Source organism: Nuphar pumila, chromosome 3 (assembly GCF_984573655.1).
Source record: "Nuphar pumila chromosome 3, dmNupPumi1.hap1.1, whole genome shotgun sequence".
Classification (NCBI taxonomy): domain Eukaryota; kingdom Viridiplantae; phylum Streptophyta; class Magnoliopsida; order Nymphaeales; family Nymphaeaceae; genus Nuphar; species Nuphar pumila.
In genome coordinates this window covers 144,825,168-144,844,023 of record NC_143251.1, presented here as the reverse complement: position 1 = coordinate 144,844,023, position 18,856 = coordinate 144,825,168, and the positions used below count along the sequence as shown (strand labels likewise).

At 40.4% G+C, this 18,856-nt stretch overlaps 1 protein-coding gene across 1 annotated transcript; it reads left to right on the top strand.

Moving 5' to 3' along the window:
• The first annotated feature begins 18,084 nt into the window (after positions 1-18,084).
• Positions 18,085-18,633, top strand: LOC149844257 (putative invertase inhibitor). Its single transcript, XM_090001064.1, has one exon. It carries the CDS (start codon positions 18,085-18,087, stop codon positions 18,631-18,633), a length of 549 nt encoding a protein of 182 aa, XP_089857190.1.
• The last annotated feature ends 223 nt before the right edge of the window (positions 18,634-18,856 follow it).

The following is an 18,856-nucleotide window of genomic DNA, read 5'->3' as shown; positions in this document are numbered from 1 at the left end:
CGCCGCATCCAATGTTTGTTTTTGACGTCTTTTTTGTTCGCACGGGATGACCCATCAAACATATCCTTAGGCTCTATGTTAACATGAGGCGAAACGTAGAGCCTTTAAACGAGTTGAGTGAACCGAGTCTGAAGTGTTCAAGCTTGGCTTACTCTTATGGCAACCCATGCTGAGTTCGAGCTCGTAATAAGCTCAAGTTGAATGAGCAAGTTTGAGCTAGCTTCTTTATAAAAAAACTTATATTGTTTTAGAGACGAAAGAAATAGGTAAAAGAAGTACATGTAAAAATATCTAAAATATATTTCTTACTGCTTAACCAGATTAAACTAGTCAAGAACCGAGTAGCTATTGTTCATATTCAGTTTGCCAACTTTATTTAAAGAGAGTGAACGAGTTTTTTTTTTACGAGCGGAACACGGATGAGAAGAAAAGATTGTCCAATGGGGTGTTTGAGATCAGCTTGCGACGCAACCAAGTCAGGTCAGGATGAGGTTTTGCAAATTATAATTGTTCTAGATCTGGTCCGATGCAACTGTTTGCTTCTCTTTAAATCCACCGATCATGCAGTTTCACAATCAACATCATGATACAAAACATGATATAAATCAAGAAATATAACAGTATGAACATCATGATTAACAGTCGATCGAAACAAGAACATGGAACAAGCATATCGGTTTCCGCATAACACCAAAATTCAGACAAAAGCAAATAGACAAACAGTTGCATAAAACACAATAAAAACAAAAGAAACATGTTTAGATTATGTACTAGGTTAAGGCGTACGAAAGTACTCTCCTTAGAGAAGATTCGCTCCCACATACAGTGCAAACAAGGTTCGGCGTCCTTCTCCCAGGATACAATAGCCTCGACGATTAGAACCGGTGCACTCCGACTGATTGTCCTTCAAAGACAACCTCTACGAACCAATGTTGCAGAAAACTCCATCAGGGAAAACTCTGGAGAGAGAGAGCGAGAGCAACAAGGAGAAAGAAAATCGCAAAGCCTTTCTTCATAAATCTGTGTGTCTGGCATATCCGTAACCCCAACCTTAACCACACTTTTATAACCCACGAATGGTTACAAAACGTGGAAGGATCCCGTTACGAAATCTGAGGCATCGAGACCCTTTAACAAACACCAAAGAGTCGAGATCCGTTAACGAAATTCGAATAGACAAGACTCGTTAACGGACACGGACTACGAGGAGTCGTGACCCATTTTCATTTCTCATAACCCATTAAAGCATCCAAATAAACACAAAAACTTTGGGCAAAAAGGTACTTTGGCCTTGATTGGATATGGCCTTAAAGGGCCAATTACCCGAACTCAAACCCGAGCTAGAGCCCGACCCGACCCGGCTCGGCACGGCACGACGGGCAGGCACGCGTGTGCGTGTGTGTGGTAGTCATCCCAACCTCTTGTTCTCAGGAACAAGTGTAAGAGTTTACATGTAGGTTATAAAGCCTACAACAAACTCAAAAACCTTCAATATGGGACTATTCCACGTCATCAAGTCCAACATTTTCCAAAAAGAAAACAACCCACGTTTTCATATTTGAATTCTCTCACACCTCCACTTCTTACACCCAACATCCCCCCATAAATTCAAAGAATGAAAATGAGAGGAAACCAAGATGCAAGATAGGATAATCTGCAACAGGACATATCATGCTTTCAGCAATGGTACCTTCCGGTTTGAACCACTACCTTTGTTGACTAACTTTACCCCACAGGAACGAAGTGAACTGAAGTCTTGAACTTGAACCTTTGGTGTAGGAGTGTCCATTAGCAACAACACGATAAAGGTTCTGATTGTAATCTTTAGAGGCGATGCGTTAATGGCCATGCGCTCGAATCCTGTTTCATGAGTGACTTCAGGAATAACCCAATACCTTAAACTGCGGCCACACAGTCACACTCACATAGGTGGGCTTCTCCAAAGATGTACTGTTAACATCTTGCTTAGAAAGCTTTGAACCCATTCAAAGTTTTAACTCTTTCTTAACTAGCAGCTATAACACCTTTCCAGAGTAATCAGGGGAACAAACACAGATACATAGTATCTCATAAATAAATAAGGTGCTATCCAGTTCACCCTACAACTTGTTATTACCACATTGAACCTACTTTGTGGGATCTCCACTCAGATAGGTTGGGTTGCTACTGTAGATGAACTACTGATGAGTTTCAGTTCCATCCCCTCCTTGGATTTTAGGACAAATGACTTATCTAGTCCTTTCGTTAATGAATCAGTTGTGTTCTCTTTGGATTCAACATAGTCCACAACAACCACTAACTGAGACACCAGTTCTCTTACAGATTTTATTCTGACTTGGATGTGTCTTCTTTGCTTTTTGTTATATTTTATGCTTTTAATCTTTGCAATTGTGGTCATATTGTCACAATGCACAAATATAGCAGGAATTAGTTTGCTCATTAAAAAAAGTTCTTCAAAAAGTCCCTTTAGCCATTCAGCTTCCAATCCTATGATATCTAAAGCACAGAGTTCAGCCTCAAAAGTAGACCGAGACAAGATGGTCTGCTTTACTGATCTCAAGGCGACTGCACCGCCACCCAAGGCAAAGACATACCCTGTCACGTCATAACTCCCAGAGTTCGTGGCTATCCAGCTCGCATCAATATATCTCTCAAGAACAACAGAGAATCTCTTGTAATGCAAACTCAAAGAAATGGTTCCTTTCAGGTATCTAAGTACCCTGTCTAATACCTTCCAATGAGTGCGATTTGGACAACTTGTGTATCTACTTAATTTTGTCACAGAGAACGAAATATTCAGTCTCGTGCAATTTGCTAGATACATCAAACTTCCAATAATCTGAGAATACTTTAATTGAGACAGAAGGACATCAGTCGTATTCTTATGAAGATGAATAGAAGAGTCATATGGAGTTGCTACAGATCTCCCTTGGTTATAGCCAAATTTCTCAGGTACTTTCTCAACAAAATGAGATTGAGAAATGACTATCCCTTCAGCTAAGTGAGTAAGCTTTAAGCCTAAGATCACATTTGCAATACTCATATCCTTCATATCAAACTTACTACTAAGAAACGACTTTGTCTCATTCACAATTCTTATATTGGAACCAAACAATAGAATATCATCCACATACAGGCATAAAATAATACAACTATCACTTTTAACTTTGCAATAAACACACTTATCAAATTCATTGACAACAAAGCCAAATGATAAAATAACATTATCAAACTTCTCATGCCATTGTTTAGGGGCTTGTTTTAATCCATATAATGACTTAACAAGTCTACAAACTTTGTTTTCATTACCACATTGTGATGTCTTGGTTACTGAATTCTATGGACTCACATATCGTGGAAGGCTTTTTTTTTTTGGACACCGCAAAAGAAATATGGGATTCCTTGAGGGGATGCCTATGGTGAGCAAAACAACCTAGCCAGGCTCTACCAACTTCAGTAGGATGTTGGACGCTTGACTAAGGAAGATAAGCTATTTCACTCTTACCTTATCTTTTTGCGTGCCATGTGGGATGAAATAAGCCTCTACCACCCCATTACCAATGATGTGGACATCATCAAACTGCACATTGAAGAAGACAAAGTGTTCAAGATCCTCGTGGGCCTCAAATAAGACTATGACAACTTAAGAAGCCAAATCCTTATGTCCAGAGACTTGTCACGCTTCAATGAAGTCTGCACCATCATTCAACGTAGAGAGACTTGCCGTAAGGTTATAGGATATGAACCCAAACCATGCGTCGAGAACCATGAGAAAAAGTCGCCTTCTCCAACATCTCTAAGGAAACACCTTCCAAAACCTCATCTGAGTTCATGATCGACGAGAACATGTGCGCTCGTGTATGGCCTCACCGTAGTCACTGCAGGAAGCTTGACCACTTAAAAGAAAAATGTTGGGACCTTCACGGTCGCTCAGAGCAGTCAAAGGCACAAAACAAAGGATCAAAGGTAGGAACTACCATGGATGACCTCGCTCAATTCCTTCAACAAATAAACAAATCCAACTTCGCAACACTTCTCAAAGTTCAACCAAAGAAATCTGTAGGTAACATGTTCGACCTTAGCTCCAAACTCATCGGCTTGAGGTGGGTCATCGATACCGGTGCCACTGACCACAAGACAGGTAAGGTCAGATTGTTAACTAATCTCCAACTTGCCAACAAGGGCACCATTAGCATCGCTAATGGAACTCAGATCCTCGTTCAAAGTGTTGTTGAGGTCTCTCTCTTTAATGGGCAAAATCCTTCAGAGGCCCTATATATTCCATCTTTTCCTACTAGCCTCATGTTAGTCAACAAAATTATGGAAAGCCATAACTGCATTGCTATTTTCTCCTCTAAGCACATGGTTTTTCAGGACCTGAGCACGAAGAAGGTGATTGGTAGGGGACAGGCGGTCAATGGTTTCTACCTTCTTGATATAGAAAGCAGGGCTCACGTTGCCCGCAAAGACAACAACATGGACAAGAAGTGGCATTTTAGACTCAGACATCCCTCACACCAAACACTAAAACCGATATTTCCTGACATCCCTTCACCTCAACACTCATATGATGCGTGCCAATACTCTAAGCAAACCAAAATCCAGTTTTCCTTATCTGAAACTAAGAGTGATGAATGTTTTTCTCTTATACACTCTGATGTATGGGACCGACACTCAATAAATCTTATTCTAGCTATAGATACTTCGTTACTTTTACTGACAATTATTCTCATGCCACTTGGTTATACCTGCTTAAACACAAGGACAAGGTCTTCAATACTTATCAAGAATTCCAAAACATGGTCCAAACCCAATTCAATGCCAAGATTAAGACCCTTCGCTCCGATAACGAGACTGAGTACACCAATGTTAAGTTTACAAAATATCTCACTAATCATGGCATCACCCACTAGACCAGTTGTGTCGGCACACCCCCAAAAAATAGAGTCGTGGAATGCATAAATAGGACCATCCTAAACATTGCTAGGGCCCTCATGTTTCACATAAATGTTCGTAAACACTTCTGGTCCGATGCCATATCAACTGCATGCTACATATCAAATCGTCTATCCAGCCAGGTCGTTGATTTCATGATCCCCATGGAGATGATTAGGGGAAAAAGTGATGCAATGGTACGGTGTGGAGTCGGTATATACCGATTCATGATCTAGGATCCAAACAGATCCAAACGCATGAGGAGACCAAATTAAATAGAAGAGCCAGTGAGAGAGTGATTATCATTTGGAACCAAACAAACATAATAGAGACCCGGTGGGCACTCATAGCTTGTCTCAAAATGCTCAACTTTGTCGCACACAAATTGAACCAAAAAACCAAGATGGTGTTTTATCCTACTTGGAACAAAAATATGAGCATCTTTAAGGGTATGTTTGACCAAAGCAGGTTATATGTTCCCCCCCCCGAACAGGGCAGTTAGCTACATTTCATGTTCGGGGGTCCCAAAGAGCACCACATATGTAAGCATGTGTGTCTCGTATCCCCATGTTTGTCAGCATTAATTAGCGTTGGAGTTTGATGCGATTGCAAAGACTTAAGTACCCTCTCCTCCATTGGTGCAAAAAAAATGACGATTCTTGAAAAGGAGTGGTTGTAAAGACTTAAGTACCCCGAAGATGATTATTTAAGACTCAGTCTCTGCACTGCAGGATTATCTGAGAAAGAAATCTCCCCTGGAGGAGGCCATGAACATCAACCCTCTCACTCTCTCTCTCCCTTCTATTTCTGCTTCTATGCATATCCAACAGAAGATCTTACATTGCTCCATTAAGCACCGGCTGACCTGCACATTGACTGTTGTGGAGCCTGATTCAGAGTTTTTACCCTTACAGGAGGAGGGTTTAGGGGTTCATCTCAGCGTGGGTAGTATCATTCAACTAAATGAGTTGTAGATCCTGATTCAGAGTTTTTGCCCTTAGAGGAGAAGGGTTTGGGGGCTTCTCCCGATGGTCATCCGACGAAACAAACCTGAGCCATCAAAAATGTCTGTTTGAACTTTTCATCGTCATCTTCTTCTTCTTCCTTCTCCGTAAAACACTGTAAAACCCTCTCTCTCTAGAGAAGAAATCAAGGGAGGCAAAGAGTTCCCCCTGAAGAAGGCCATGAACATCAACCATCTCACTCTCTCTCCCTTCTCTCTCTACTTCTGTGCACATCCAACAAACGATCCTACATTTCTCCATCAAACACCAACTGACCTGCACACGGACTGTAGCATCGTTCAACTTGATGAGTTGTGGAGCTTGATTTAGAGTTTTTGCTCTTACAAGAGGGGGGTTTGGGGGCTCCTCCTAGCGTGGGTAGCATTATTCAACTTGAAGAGTTGTCACCCTGTGTCAGTAATTGACCATGAAAAATTCTGAAAATTTACAGGGATAAACTAGACACATAAACGAAGAGAACCCGTTTTACAGAATTGAAAAATGATCTCCCATTAGGGAAATAAAATTCAAACAAAATGGATCAAAATCTGAGCTGTTAAAATGACACAGGGTGACAGGGTTATGATTTTTGACCAAAAACGGGTATGAAAACACCATAGAAATCGCTTAAATTTACTATGAACAAACTAGATTCAATTTAGAAAACAACACTTTTTACGGATTGGAAAGATCATCTCTGGTTAGAAAGAAATCACTCCCGCAAGTTGATCCTGATTCTGCTAAAATCCTGACGATGCAAAATAACAGGTTCTGAATCTCGATTTTTAAAGTGGGTCAAACAAACTCAGAATGATCTGATTTTTGGTGGAGAGCATGAAGACATATGCATAAAGTTGCAGTAAAAAATTCAGATTAAAATAAGCTCTAGTTACATACAAATCGATAGATCTAAAGTGCACCAAAATTCAAAGTATAATCTAGAAAGCAACTGAACATGATGAAAGCAAACTGCACATGCGTGGATGTTCAAATATGAGATCTAATGCCTTAAAATATGAATGGGTAAAAACTTTGAATCAGACTCCACAACTCTTCAAGTTGAATGATGCTACCAACGCTGGGAGGAGCCCCCAAACCCCCCTCCTGTAAGGGCAAAAACTCTAAATCAGGCTCCACAACTCATCAAGTTGAACGATGCTACAGTCAGTGTGCAGGTCAGTCGGTGTTTGATGGAGAAATGTTGGATCGTTTGTTGGATGTGCACAGAAGTAGAGAGAGAAGTGAGAGAGAGTGAGATGAGGTTTTACCCCTCTCCTGTAAGGGTAAAAACTCTGAATCAGGATCTACAACTCATTTAGTTGAATGATGCTACCCACGCTGGGAGGAGCCCCCAAACCCTCCTCCTGTAAGGGTAAAAACTCTGAATCAGGCTCCACAAAAGTCAATGTGCAGGTCATTCGGTGCTTGATGGAGCAATGTAGGATCTTCTGCTGGATGTGCATAGAAGCATAAAGAGAAGGGAGAGAGAGAGTGAGAGGGTTGATGTTCATGGCCTCCTCCAGGGGAGATTTCTTTCTCGGATAATCCTGCAGTGCAAAGACTGGGTCTTAAATAATCATCTTTGGGGCACTTAAGTCTTTTCAAGAATCCTTCCTTGATTTCTTCTTTAGAGAGGGAGAGGGTTTTACAGTGTTTTACGAAGAAAGAAGAAGAAGACTTTGAAGAGTCAACATCATTCTCGACTTTCTGGATGGAAGACATGTTTATCCTTTTTTTGAACTGTTTCTTTTTTCTTTTTTGAATGAATGACATTTTTGTCATTTTCTCAAACCATCACTTTATGAGAAGAATAGCAAGAAAGGGTACTTAAGTCTTTGCAACAACACTAGAGTCCTAGAGTCCGATGCAAAGTTATGTCAACATTCACGGGAATACGAGCCCCATGTGCTTGTATACGTGGTGCTCATTCAAAGCCCCGAACACAGACGTGGGATTCAATGAATCATCGGGGGGGAACATACACCACCCTCTCATGTTTGACGACATGTTTCGCGTGTTGTGCAAAACAAAAAACACAAAGTATATATTTTTTAACAAACGTGAGATGCGGCGGACGTGCGAAACTATATATTTACTTCAAATAAGAAGCTCAAGCTAATGTTTTCCACCCTCATGGGTTAGCAACTATATATATACATATTTTGTTTTATTATTATTTTTTTCACATCTGACCCTTCAACCAAATGTGGTCTACCTGATTGTCTTAAGAGAAACATGCCCTTAAATCATGTTTTTCTCATGTGTAGGATTTTTCAAAGATTCAGCAACCTATAATTCACTGAATTTTCAATCATCCAAGTAAACAACTTTGAAAATTCATAACACCGAAAAAACAAGTTGCAAAATATGATTGATAATACCAACGGGGCCTTCCTGCAATCTGGTAGGAGCAGTTTGTGCAAATCACCATGTGATGTGACGGTGCAAGTTCAAACCACATTGTAATATAGGTGGTTAGTATGAACAGGCTTCTGACCTGTTTGGGTTGGCTAAAGGCTGTTTGTAAATGGGAGGGGGCTCTAATTCCCCAGCTCTGTTATGGGTAAAAAAAAATATGACTAATAATGTTAAATGCATCTATGGAGCCAGATTTGGTCAAATCAACCTCCTCTTATGAGTTTCAACTGTGGGTTTTCCCATGAGGGTTGCCAGCAGCTTTCTGTATTTAAGGGTTACTGAAAAACAAAGAACAGATATTAGTGGCAAAAATTCAACATTATACCAACGGGGCTCAGCTTGCTTGGTAGGAGCAGCTAGTGCACGTCACCTTGTGTTGGAAAGTTGTAGGTTCAAAACCCGATTATATAGTTGTATATTTGGTAGGGTCTGCCTAACCCCAACTTGCCTTAAAAAAAGTCAACGTTATATGTGATCTCTCTCTCTCTCTCTATATATATATATATATATATATAAAAGCAGTGGTAATATACCCAACCACATATCTGCCTGACCCGTACCCAATTAGAAATTGACTCTTGTATCATGCATTTTGGAAGAAAAATGATTTTTGGATTCTAAAAACCTATCTAAGTATTGGAATCAAATGATCCAAGACCCAATTGCTATGAAAACAAGCACGTTTAACACATCTATAAGGTTAGAATTTTGAAAAAACATCAAATTTTTTGAAAAAACTGGCATGGATGGAGTCAGGTAAACTCTCTCTCTCTCTCTCTCTCTCTCTATATATATATATATATATATATATATATATATATATATATATATATATAACCCCGAAGGCCTCTGACATATCTGCCCACTGTGAATTTAAAAACATACCAAACTTGGTCAGCATCAAGCGGGAGAGCCGAGGGTTCTGCCTTCTGATAAAAGAGGTTTGGGACTCGAATAATTTTCATCTTGTCACGTAACCGTTGGCACTCGTATAGCTGACCGCGCACAGACAGCATCTTAACGTCTCTCTGCTCTGCTCCCACTAACGCCAAAACACTCTGTATGTCTCTCTCTCTCTCTGATTAACACGCAGAGGATGGCAACCAAGTGCCCAGTATTCCCCGTAATTCAACCCCACCATTTTGGTGATTACCGCTTCGACCCTCGGATCGATTACTTTCAGGTTTCTTCTTCTTCTACTTTTTAATTTTTCCTCTTCTTCTTTACCCTTATCCGCTCTTTCTCTTAATTCTCTAGTCACTCGGAAGGGCGAAAGGAAGCCGGAAAGCGGCAACTTCCATCGGAGTTCGAGTCCCCTCGAACGCCTCTACTAATACTCTGAAAGAGATCCAACACCAACAAGGAGGAGGAGGAGGAGGAGGAGGAGGAGGAGGAGGAGAAAGAAGGTGCGAGAAGAAGAGCAGGAAGAGGAGATGGTGGAACCGGAGCTCTCTTTTCTTCTGGAAGTCGAGGAGGTTCGAACCCCGGAGCTCTCTTTTCTTCTGGAAGTCGAGGAGGTTCGAACCCCGGACCTCCTTGTCTTCGTCCAAAGAGATGAGAAGGATCAAGCTTGGTGGTTCATCGGTCATCAGGGCGTGGTCCGGCCCCATTTACGGCTCTGCCGAAGAGTTTCCTCGCCGGAAAAGCGTGCCCGGTACTCCGGCACGAAGAAGAGGAGAAGAGGGTGAGGAGTTCGACGTTCCATATCTGAGCCTGAAGGAGCTCAATATGGTTCACCACCGATTCTCCACCACCACCGCCCCAATCTACTTGGTCACCTAGCATTGATTGGACTCTTGTTGGGATCCCTCTTTTTGGTCTACTTCCTTTTTAATTTTCTCTTTCTTTGTTAGTTTTCCCTTGTTTTTCTCTTCTTAGTTTGTTTTGTTATTGGGGTTTGATTGTTTCTTCTGTAATATCCTCCACAAACGAGGTAGGAAGGAGGTTAAGAAGGTCATGAATATTAATGAATATTAGTGAGTCATTTATTTATTTTTGATTTATAACACAAAGAAACCGCACCTGCACTAAGACCTGATCGCACTGGCTCAGCCTACCATACCTACGGTCGGGGTGCGTGCCGACAAAGTAAAACTCTGAGGCTAAGACTCCTGCCCCAAGAGCCTAAGCTATGCGTTGGCTTGCACAAAAAAGCGATGCCCATAGAAGCCATATAACAAACAGGGAAGATGAGGAACAAGTTGAGGCGGTCATAATTTAACCAGCCATTTTTTCAAATTGCCATGTTCTGATTCATGTATTTGCTTGGATTGGAGCCTATTTTGTGTTTGTGGTAATGTTAACATCAATTGTATGTGTCTTGATCAATTTCTTAAGTGGCTATTTGGTTTCTTCGGTGCAAGCTTGGTTATTTTCATAGCAGACCTTGGGGATGTAAACGGTTCGAAAAAGATGTGATATCTTCCTCAAATAACTGTCATTTTAAAAGACTTAAAAACGTTTGCACATTTTGGTCCACCGATGCCCTTAATTCTTCCTTTATAAGTATAGAAAACACAACTAAATTGTTAAAAATTATTAAAAGCACAGATAAATTTTTTCATCGCTAATAAAAAGTAATCCAAAGTTGCCTTCTGTCCAAATTGCAGCAAATGTGTGCTAAAATTACCACTTGTATCCTCAAAATTAACACAATTAACAAAAAACCATATATTTTTCCTCTGCAATTTTTTTATCAACATTAATGAACACATGAGGGATCGGTTGCGTCTAGGGATGGCAGTGGACCGAGGGACAACGGCCCCCGCCCCACCTCGCCCCGTTTGGACCGGGGATGAAGGGCATGAAACGGGGATGGAGGCGGGGATGAAGGTTAAAATCTATCCCCGTGCGGGGATGGAGGCGGGGATGGACTTACGCTTTCCCCCGCCCCACCCCATCCCCATCACAATCCCCACCTTGCCCCGCCCCGCCTTATCCCCAATCCTTCAAGGGATGACTATAGACCGATGGGAAACGGGACCCCGCCCCGCGTCACCCCCGTTTGGACCGGGGATGGAGGTCTTGAAACGGGGATGGAGACCGGGGATGGAGGTTTTTACTTGCTTGATCAAGACTTTATCATCACCTGTCAAGATTATGTCATCTACATATACAAGAATAATAACAATTTTGGATCTCTGAATAGAAACAAACATGGAGTAATCAGTAGAACTTCTTTTAAAACTCATTTTAAAGAGAGTGATACTTAACTTCGCGAACCAAGCTCGAAGAGACTGCTTTAGACCATAAATAGCCTTTTTTAGTTTGTAATCTACCCTTTCATGATCTTGAACATGGTAACCTGGAGGTAACTCTATATATATTTCTTCTTCAAGATTTCTGTGGAGAAAAGCATTTTTAACATTGGATTGGAACCTTTTTTAATACTTATTCACATCCATAGATAAAAGAATTCTTATGGAATTCATTTTAGCTACATGTGCAAAGATTTCATTGTAGTCAATTCTCTCTATTTGAGTGTAGCCTTTCACAACGAGTCATGCTTTATATCTTTCAATAGAGCCATTAATTGTTGTTATACTTGATCTTGTAAATCCAACAACATCCTACAAGTTTTTTCTCTTCACGTTGATAGACGGTTTTTTAAGTATCTTTTTTTTGAGATCTTGGATTTCCACTGCCATAACTTTTCTCCACTTGGGGTTAAGATTGGCTTCTTGAAAAATGTTGGGTTCACGGTGAGCATAAACACTTAGAGCATAGGATATGTAAGACAATGAGAGGCCTTTAAGTGAGAAATAGTTCTGGATGGGGTGAGAAGTGGAATGTGTGGATGAGGATGGCACCAAATAGGTGTAGAAATCATTCAGACACTCAGGTAACCTAGAGATGCAATTAGATCTTGTAGTGGGAGCAACTGTAAGAGCAAGACTAACTACATTGGAGTTCGGTTCATCAGCAATGTTTGAGTTGGACTTGATTTGGGTGTTGGGAGTAGGATTAGGTGAGTTTTGAGGTTCTGCTGTGGGAATACCATCACAATTTTGAACATTTGGGAGAACCAAATTGGTTCCCATTCCAATCTCTCCCTGCGGATGAACCTCATCAAAGAAAGTAACAGGTTCATGAAAAAAGTATTCATGTTCAAAGAAATGAACGTCTCTAGAGATATAAAATTTGTTCTGGTAAGGATCAAAACATCAGTAGCCCTTTTTAACTGTAGAATAACTCAAAAAGACACATTTTACTGATCTGAGTTCAAGTTTATCTCTGCTTTTGGCGTGAAGGTGAATAAATACCTTGCATCTGAAAACTCATAAGTGGGAAATAGACATGGGTTTGTTATAGACAACTTCCAGAGGCATACGTCCTTCAATAGAGGAACTGGGCAGACAGTTTGAAATATAGTAGGCGGTTCTAATAGCTTCAGACCAGTATTCTTTAGGGATATTTTTTTTAAACATAATAGCTCTGGCAACATTAAGTAACTGTCGATTTCTTTATTTTGCGACTCCATTTTGTTGTAGAGTCCCTGCAAAAGAGTTTTGAGGTAAAATCTCATGATTACTAAAGAAATCTCTCATAGTGGCGTTGACAAATTCACCCTCATTGTCAGACCTCAAGACCTTGATTTTCTTATCAAACTGGGCGAAGACCAGTTGATAAAATTTCAAAAAAACTCTTGAAACTTCATTTTTATTTTTAAGAAAATAAATCCAAGTTGCACGTGAGTGATCATCAATAAAGGTAACAAAATAGTTATACCCCAAATGTGATGTTATAGGGGCAGGTCCCTAGACATCTGAATGAATCAATTGAAATATAATCTCAGATCTACTATTAGAATGAGAAAAGGGTAGACGAGTGGATTTGGCATATTTGCAAGCATCACATGGACTTGAAACATAAGGTAAATGCAGTAATAACTAGTTTTGAACTCTTTGTGAGGGATGGCCTAATCTTGTATGCCATAATATGCTCAATTCCTTGGAGTTGTAGGCGACAAAAGCTTTAGCATTGTCATCCAAAAAATACAAGTCATCGCGCTGGTGCCCTTTACCAATCACTGTCTGTGTCCTTTGGTCCTGAAAAACTACACTGTCAGCTGAAAAAATTGCTAAACATCTATGGCTCTGGGTGATGCGACTAACATATAATAAGCTAGCAGAAAAACTTGGGATGTAAAGAAATCTTGAAGCAACATATTTATAAAAAAATTGGGTTGTACCGATTGTTTTTATCAGGACTTTGCTCCCATCGGCAATGCATACGGATTTCTCCATAGTGTACCGAATATCATGAAGTTGTGACACCTGTCCTGTCATATGATTGAATGCTCCAGTGTCTATAATCCATTTTTCAGGTAAAGTTTGAGTAGTAAAGCAATGAGTAATACCTACCGAGTCTTCATGAGTTTGGTCGGTGGGATCACGAACTGCAAGATGAGCCTTATTAAGTTGTTGCAAGCCATTCACAAGATTAGCGATAGACACTAAGTTTGCTGCATAGGAGTCCTTTTGGTTAGAGAAACCAGTTGTCATGGTTTTAGAAGGTTTGCCATGAAGCTCCCAACACCTATCCTTTGTATGACTAGCCTTCTTACGGTAGCTGCAACAAAATTATGCCTTTTGAAAAGTCTTTCTAATCAACGATAGCCGTGGTGGTGGGGAATGCCTTGAACACCATTTTCTCAATCACAAATTCAGTGACTTGAGAGGAGGGGTTCATAACTTTTCATCTGGTCTCCTCACATTGAATGATAGAACATACAATGTTGAAGGTGCGTAAAGGTGTCATTATAAGAATCTGACTTCTCAGAGATTCAAAATTGGGCTTAAGACCCGCCAATAGTTTGAAAATTTTATCCTCTTCTATACGCCTTTTAATGATTTCTACATCGGCAGAGACAAGGCAGTACTAGGCACGCTCGTCCCATAGTCCCTTGAGTGCCCACAGATAAGAATGAAAAGGTTTTTCTTGTCGAGTGTGAAGAGAAATTTCTTGTTGAATTTGATAAATTCGAGCAAGATTATTTTGCTCACCGTACACATCATGAATACTTTCTCACATTTCTTGGGTAGTTTCGAGGAAAAGAAATCCCTCAACGATGCTTGGATCCATGAAATTAAGGAGCCATGACATTACTAAATGATTTGCAGACTCTCATTCGTGAAAATCAACGTCATTCTGTTCGGGATGAGGAATTTTTTTCGTAACATATCTCAGCTTCCCTTTTACACTCAGAAACAAGCTAGTTGCCTTAGACCAACTGAGATAATTTATTCCATTTAATGGAACAATAGTAATCTTAAGGGTGAGATTCTGTTCTTAAACCACCATTTTAGTATTCACATGGCTTTGCGAGGAGACATCCATAATGACACACTAGATCAGAGAAATACCTTGGAAGGGAGAAGCAGACAACGGAAGAAGAAGAAGCAACCCGTCACAAAGATAAAAAACAAATGCTATACTGGATCGAAAGGAGGTGCTTTGATACCATGTTGGAAAACACAAGGAGGATAATGCACACTCAGCAATACAAAGAAACAATGATTTGCCTACATCCATGAAAGGAACCAGCTAAACTTTCTCATATTCAGTTATCTCACTGCTAATATCTCTCAAGGTAAATATAGCTAACTCAATCTCCCAAGATAGCATCCAATCCAGGAAAGATCTAGAAAAAACCCACGATAGATATGGTAAGTACGTGGATAAGGATACAAAAAAAATAGCTAGCTAAAAATAATAACAATTAGCTAAACTTAAGGAACTTGTATCCTATCCATAATCGCCAACACAAAGAAAGTGCAACATTAATCTTCCATAAGAAAGAGATTGATGATGTTAGTGAATAATTTTTATGTTTTATTGTTGTAATGATTGTACCAATGAGAGGATTTGGGGGGTTTGTGCTTGAGGAGGCTCGAAAAGGAGCAGGTTCTGCGAGGGGGGTCTGAACGAGAGGGAAGATGGGTTGCAGAGTTTGGAGTTGGAGCCTAGAAAGGAGGAAGTGGGGAGGGATTTGGGATTGTTGGGGTGGGTTGAAGGGTGGAGGAATCTGGTGGCAGAGATGCATGAGGATGAATAAGCCATTTTTTTTGCTTGCCTCTTTCGGACCTTCTCTCCTCCTTGTTTGGTTTAGGGAAGAGGGAATGTAGAGAGAGAGGCGGCAAAAAAAACATGGAGTTAACCATGCAGGCTATTCTGTTATCTTCTTTTTGTGGGACTTAAACAGGACACATGTTGCAGAACTGGTGGCGTTATATTTTGAAAATGTCATCAACGGTTCGACCCGATCTGCTTTCTTTTTTTGATTCATAACCCGAAGAAAGCACGATGACCTCATCATCGTAGCTCAGCCTGCCATACCTACAATCGGCAGTGTAAAACTCCGAGGCTAGGACCCCTGCCCTCGAGGCACCCGATCAGATTTCTTGCTTTCAAGTTTGGTATCGGGCTGCATGCAAGTGAGCTTGAACCAAGCCTGAACTGCTTGGGTCGTTGAAAAAAAAGAAAGTATCATGGTCTAATCGTAAGCAGTGAACTGTAGCCAGATCTAGCATTAAAGTGGAATATAGAGCCATGATCTCTATTATTTTGAAAACGTCATTTTTTTCACAACCTGTCACTTAATCTCTATTATTTTGTGACAATAAAAGTGTCATTGTCATTGCCTCTAATATAGACATCATACAGGAGAAAGTTGAAATGAAAAGATTCTCTTTCTATCAAAGGTGATGACCAAGCAGCTGATTATTAAACCATTAACTTGTGATCGACATTGGCTTCTTAATTGCAAACTGTCCATGGTCATCACTTCTTCCATGCTACTCTTGGGTCAAGATTGAGCTGACCTGAGTATAGCTTGGCTCGGGTCAAGCAGACAGGGATTTTAACCTAACATCTCTTGGATGGACGACCAACTCGCAAGAAAATGTCCTTGCATGCCAGTATTAGTGTATTAAACGAGCTAATCGAGCTTAATCAGTCTCATCAATCCTGATCAAGCTCTGTTTTGTTTAATCGCTATTTGCTCGATCTGCAACAAGTTCTCTAAAAAATGAACCATGTCAAAAGCATGCATAGGTTTAGATCAAGCAAACAGAGATTGCAACTACGGTTTCTTGCTAGACAAGACAGTATGGTACCAACGACTTGGCATGCACACAAAGACGCATGACAAGTTATATGTCAGGATATTTTTGAAATATCATGTACACAAATGCGTATGACATGAGAAATGTCAGGATATTTTCAGATATCATGCAAAAAACATTATATTGTAGGCAACCATTTAAACGTCAAAAGATCGAGATATTTTTTCATTTAAATATGAAATTTGTAATTTCATCATGATATCTACATTTTTATCAGCTATTTTTCATGAAAACTGGTGATCCATTTTTTGCAAATATTTTTTTATTTTTGTAATTTATTTACTTTTACCTAAATACAAATATTTTCGATTTCTCATGAGAATTTGGCAGATATTGTTTTGTTGTTGTAAACGTTCCTCACCATGCAGATGCACAAAAATGCCTACACACACAAACCCCCCTCACTTTTTTTTGGGGGCTTGGCTAAGGAAAAAACTCTTCCATCAATGGCTGCACGTTGGCAGGCCTCTGATTTATACAACCCTTGAGGTCTCCCCCAATGTTATCAGTATCTTATCGACCGATACACATCGTATCGGCAGAAAATCTACACGCTTCACCCTGAATCGATTATTTTTAAATAAATGCAAAAAATATGAAAAAGTTTTTTATTATTATTTTTAATATTATTTTAATAGCTTTATTACATGTCACATTATGAGTGACACATAATATTTTTTTAATTTTCTGGCAAATACAGAACGATTCAATTATGGGTATCGGCCGATACAGCTGAATCGTCTCCCCTATACACCTAGCGCCGACCTTATGGCAAGCCACGACCCTTGGATTTTACAAACCAATTCCTGAAATAGTATCACTACTAGGGGTATCAATGGGTTGCGTACCCGATTCATGAGGATATACTCGATCCCACCCAAACAACAAATTGTTGTGTTTCTTTTATCGGGTCACAAAAATGAAGTCCTAAACCCGGATACTCATAATTTCAAAAATTTATTTTTATTAAAAATTCAGATAAAACACTCGGCTCGGGTCAAATACCTGGCAAAAAGCCAGGTTGGCCGGGTGCCCGAAAAAAGTCATATCCAAAACCTAGCCCACTTACTGATAGGGTTGATCGGGTAGACCCGAATATTATTGGGGTCGGTGCATTTTATGCCCCTGGATATTTGCGTTCGGGTCGGGCCAGGTACCTGATACAAACCGGCCTCATTGACAGCCCTAGTCACAACCAAAGCCACAAGTAACTATGATTCCACGTTCCAAACAGTTACAAACGCTTGGCTTCAAACTGTTCTACGTGTGTGAGCCTTTTACACAGTTACCGTTACGTACGCTTCCTGGTCACAAACGAGAGAGAGAGAGAGAGAGAGAGAGAGAGAGAGAGAGAGCACAAACGCAGTTGAACGGATTACCGCATTGCGTGTACTCATGCCAAGTGCTAACATGACCCCCAAACCTGAAAAAAACATAACCCAATTCCCCACCTTCAGCACCCCCACTCCCCAAAATAAACCCTTAACAGAAATTTGATAAATTTAAACTCAGCTATATATATATAAACATATAACTTCTTATAGGTTAAAGTATAGGCAAGAGAATAAACACCCTCCCTGATCAAGTCCTTGAGAAAAAAGATGGCTACCTTTCATTGTTCCATGCTCCCCCTTGCTGTCTTTCTTCTTCTCTCATGCTCTATCATCCCTTCTCTTTCTATCTCTGCGTCATTTGATGACACAGACTTGGCTCATCAGGTATGCAACCACACCATGTACCGTCGCCTATGCCTCTCCTCTCTAAGCACTGATCCTTCTAGCAAATCCACGGACTTGACCAACCTAGCCATTATCTCGGTCAAAGTGAGCCTAAACCATGCCAAGGTTACGTACTCGCGGGTCACCAACATGTCGAATTTTAACACTGATCCAGCCATCCAACAGTGCCTTAGCGACTGTTTGGAAGAGTATGCGGATGCCGTTGGGCAGCTCGAGAATTCGATCGCGGCATTCAACACGAAATCGTATGGAGATGTTAACACATGGGTGACTGCAGCCATGACTGACGTGGAGACGTGCAACCAAGGGTTTAAGGATCAAAGCATAAATAAGTCTCCATTGATACACAGGAATGCAGTTTTCTCCAGGCTATGCAGTAATGCACTTGCCATCAGTAAGCTCCTTGGTTGAGCATGTTTGAGTTTTGAGAGCAGGTACGGTCATATTGTGTATAACAAATCATCGGTAATATTCAATTTCAACGGGGCATCTTGCTTGTGAACCGTGCATTTCACTTGGGATATGTGAGAACACAGCCCACATGCACCTTCATAAAGCCAGATGTGCGGTGGTGATGGAATATAAACAGTAATTTAGTTATATACAATAAAGACCCCCCCACACTTTCATCTAG

Excerpts from the sequence above, each read along its gene's own strand:
- LOC149844257 (XM_090001064.1), top strand. The coding sequence starts at position 18,085 with ATGGCTACCTTTCATTGTTCCATGCTCCCCCTTGCTGTCTTTCTTCTT.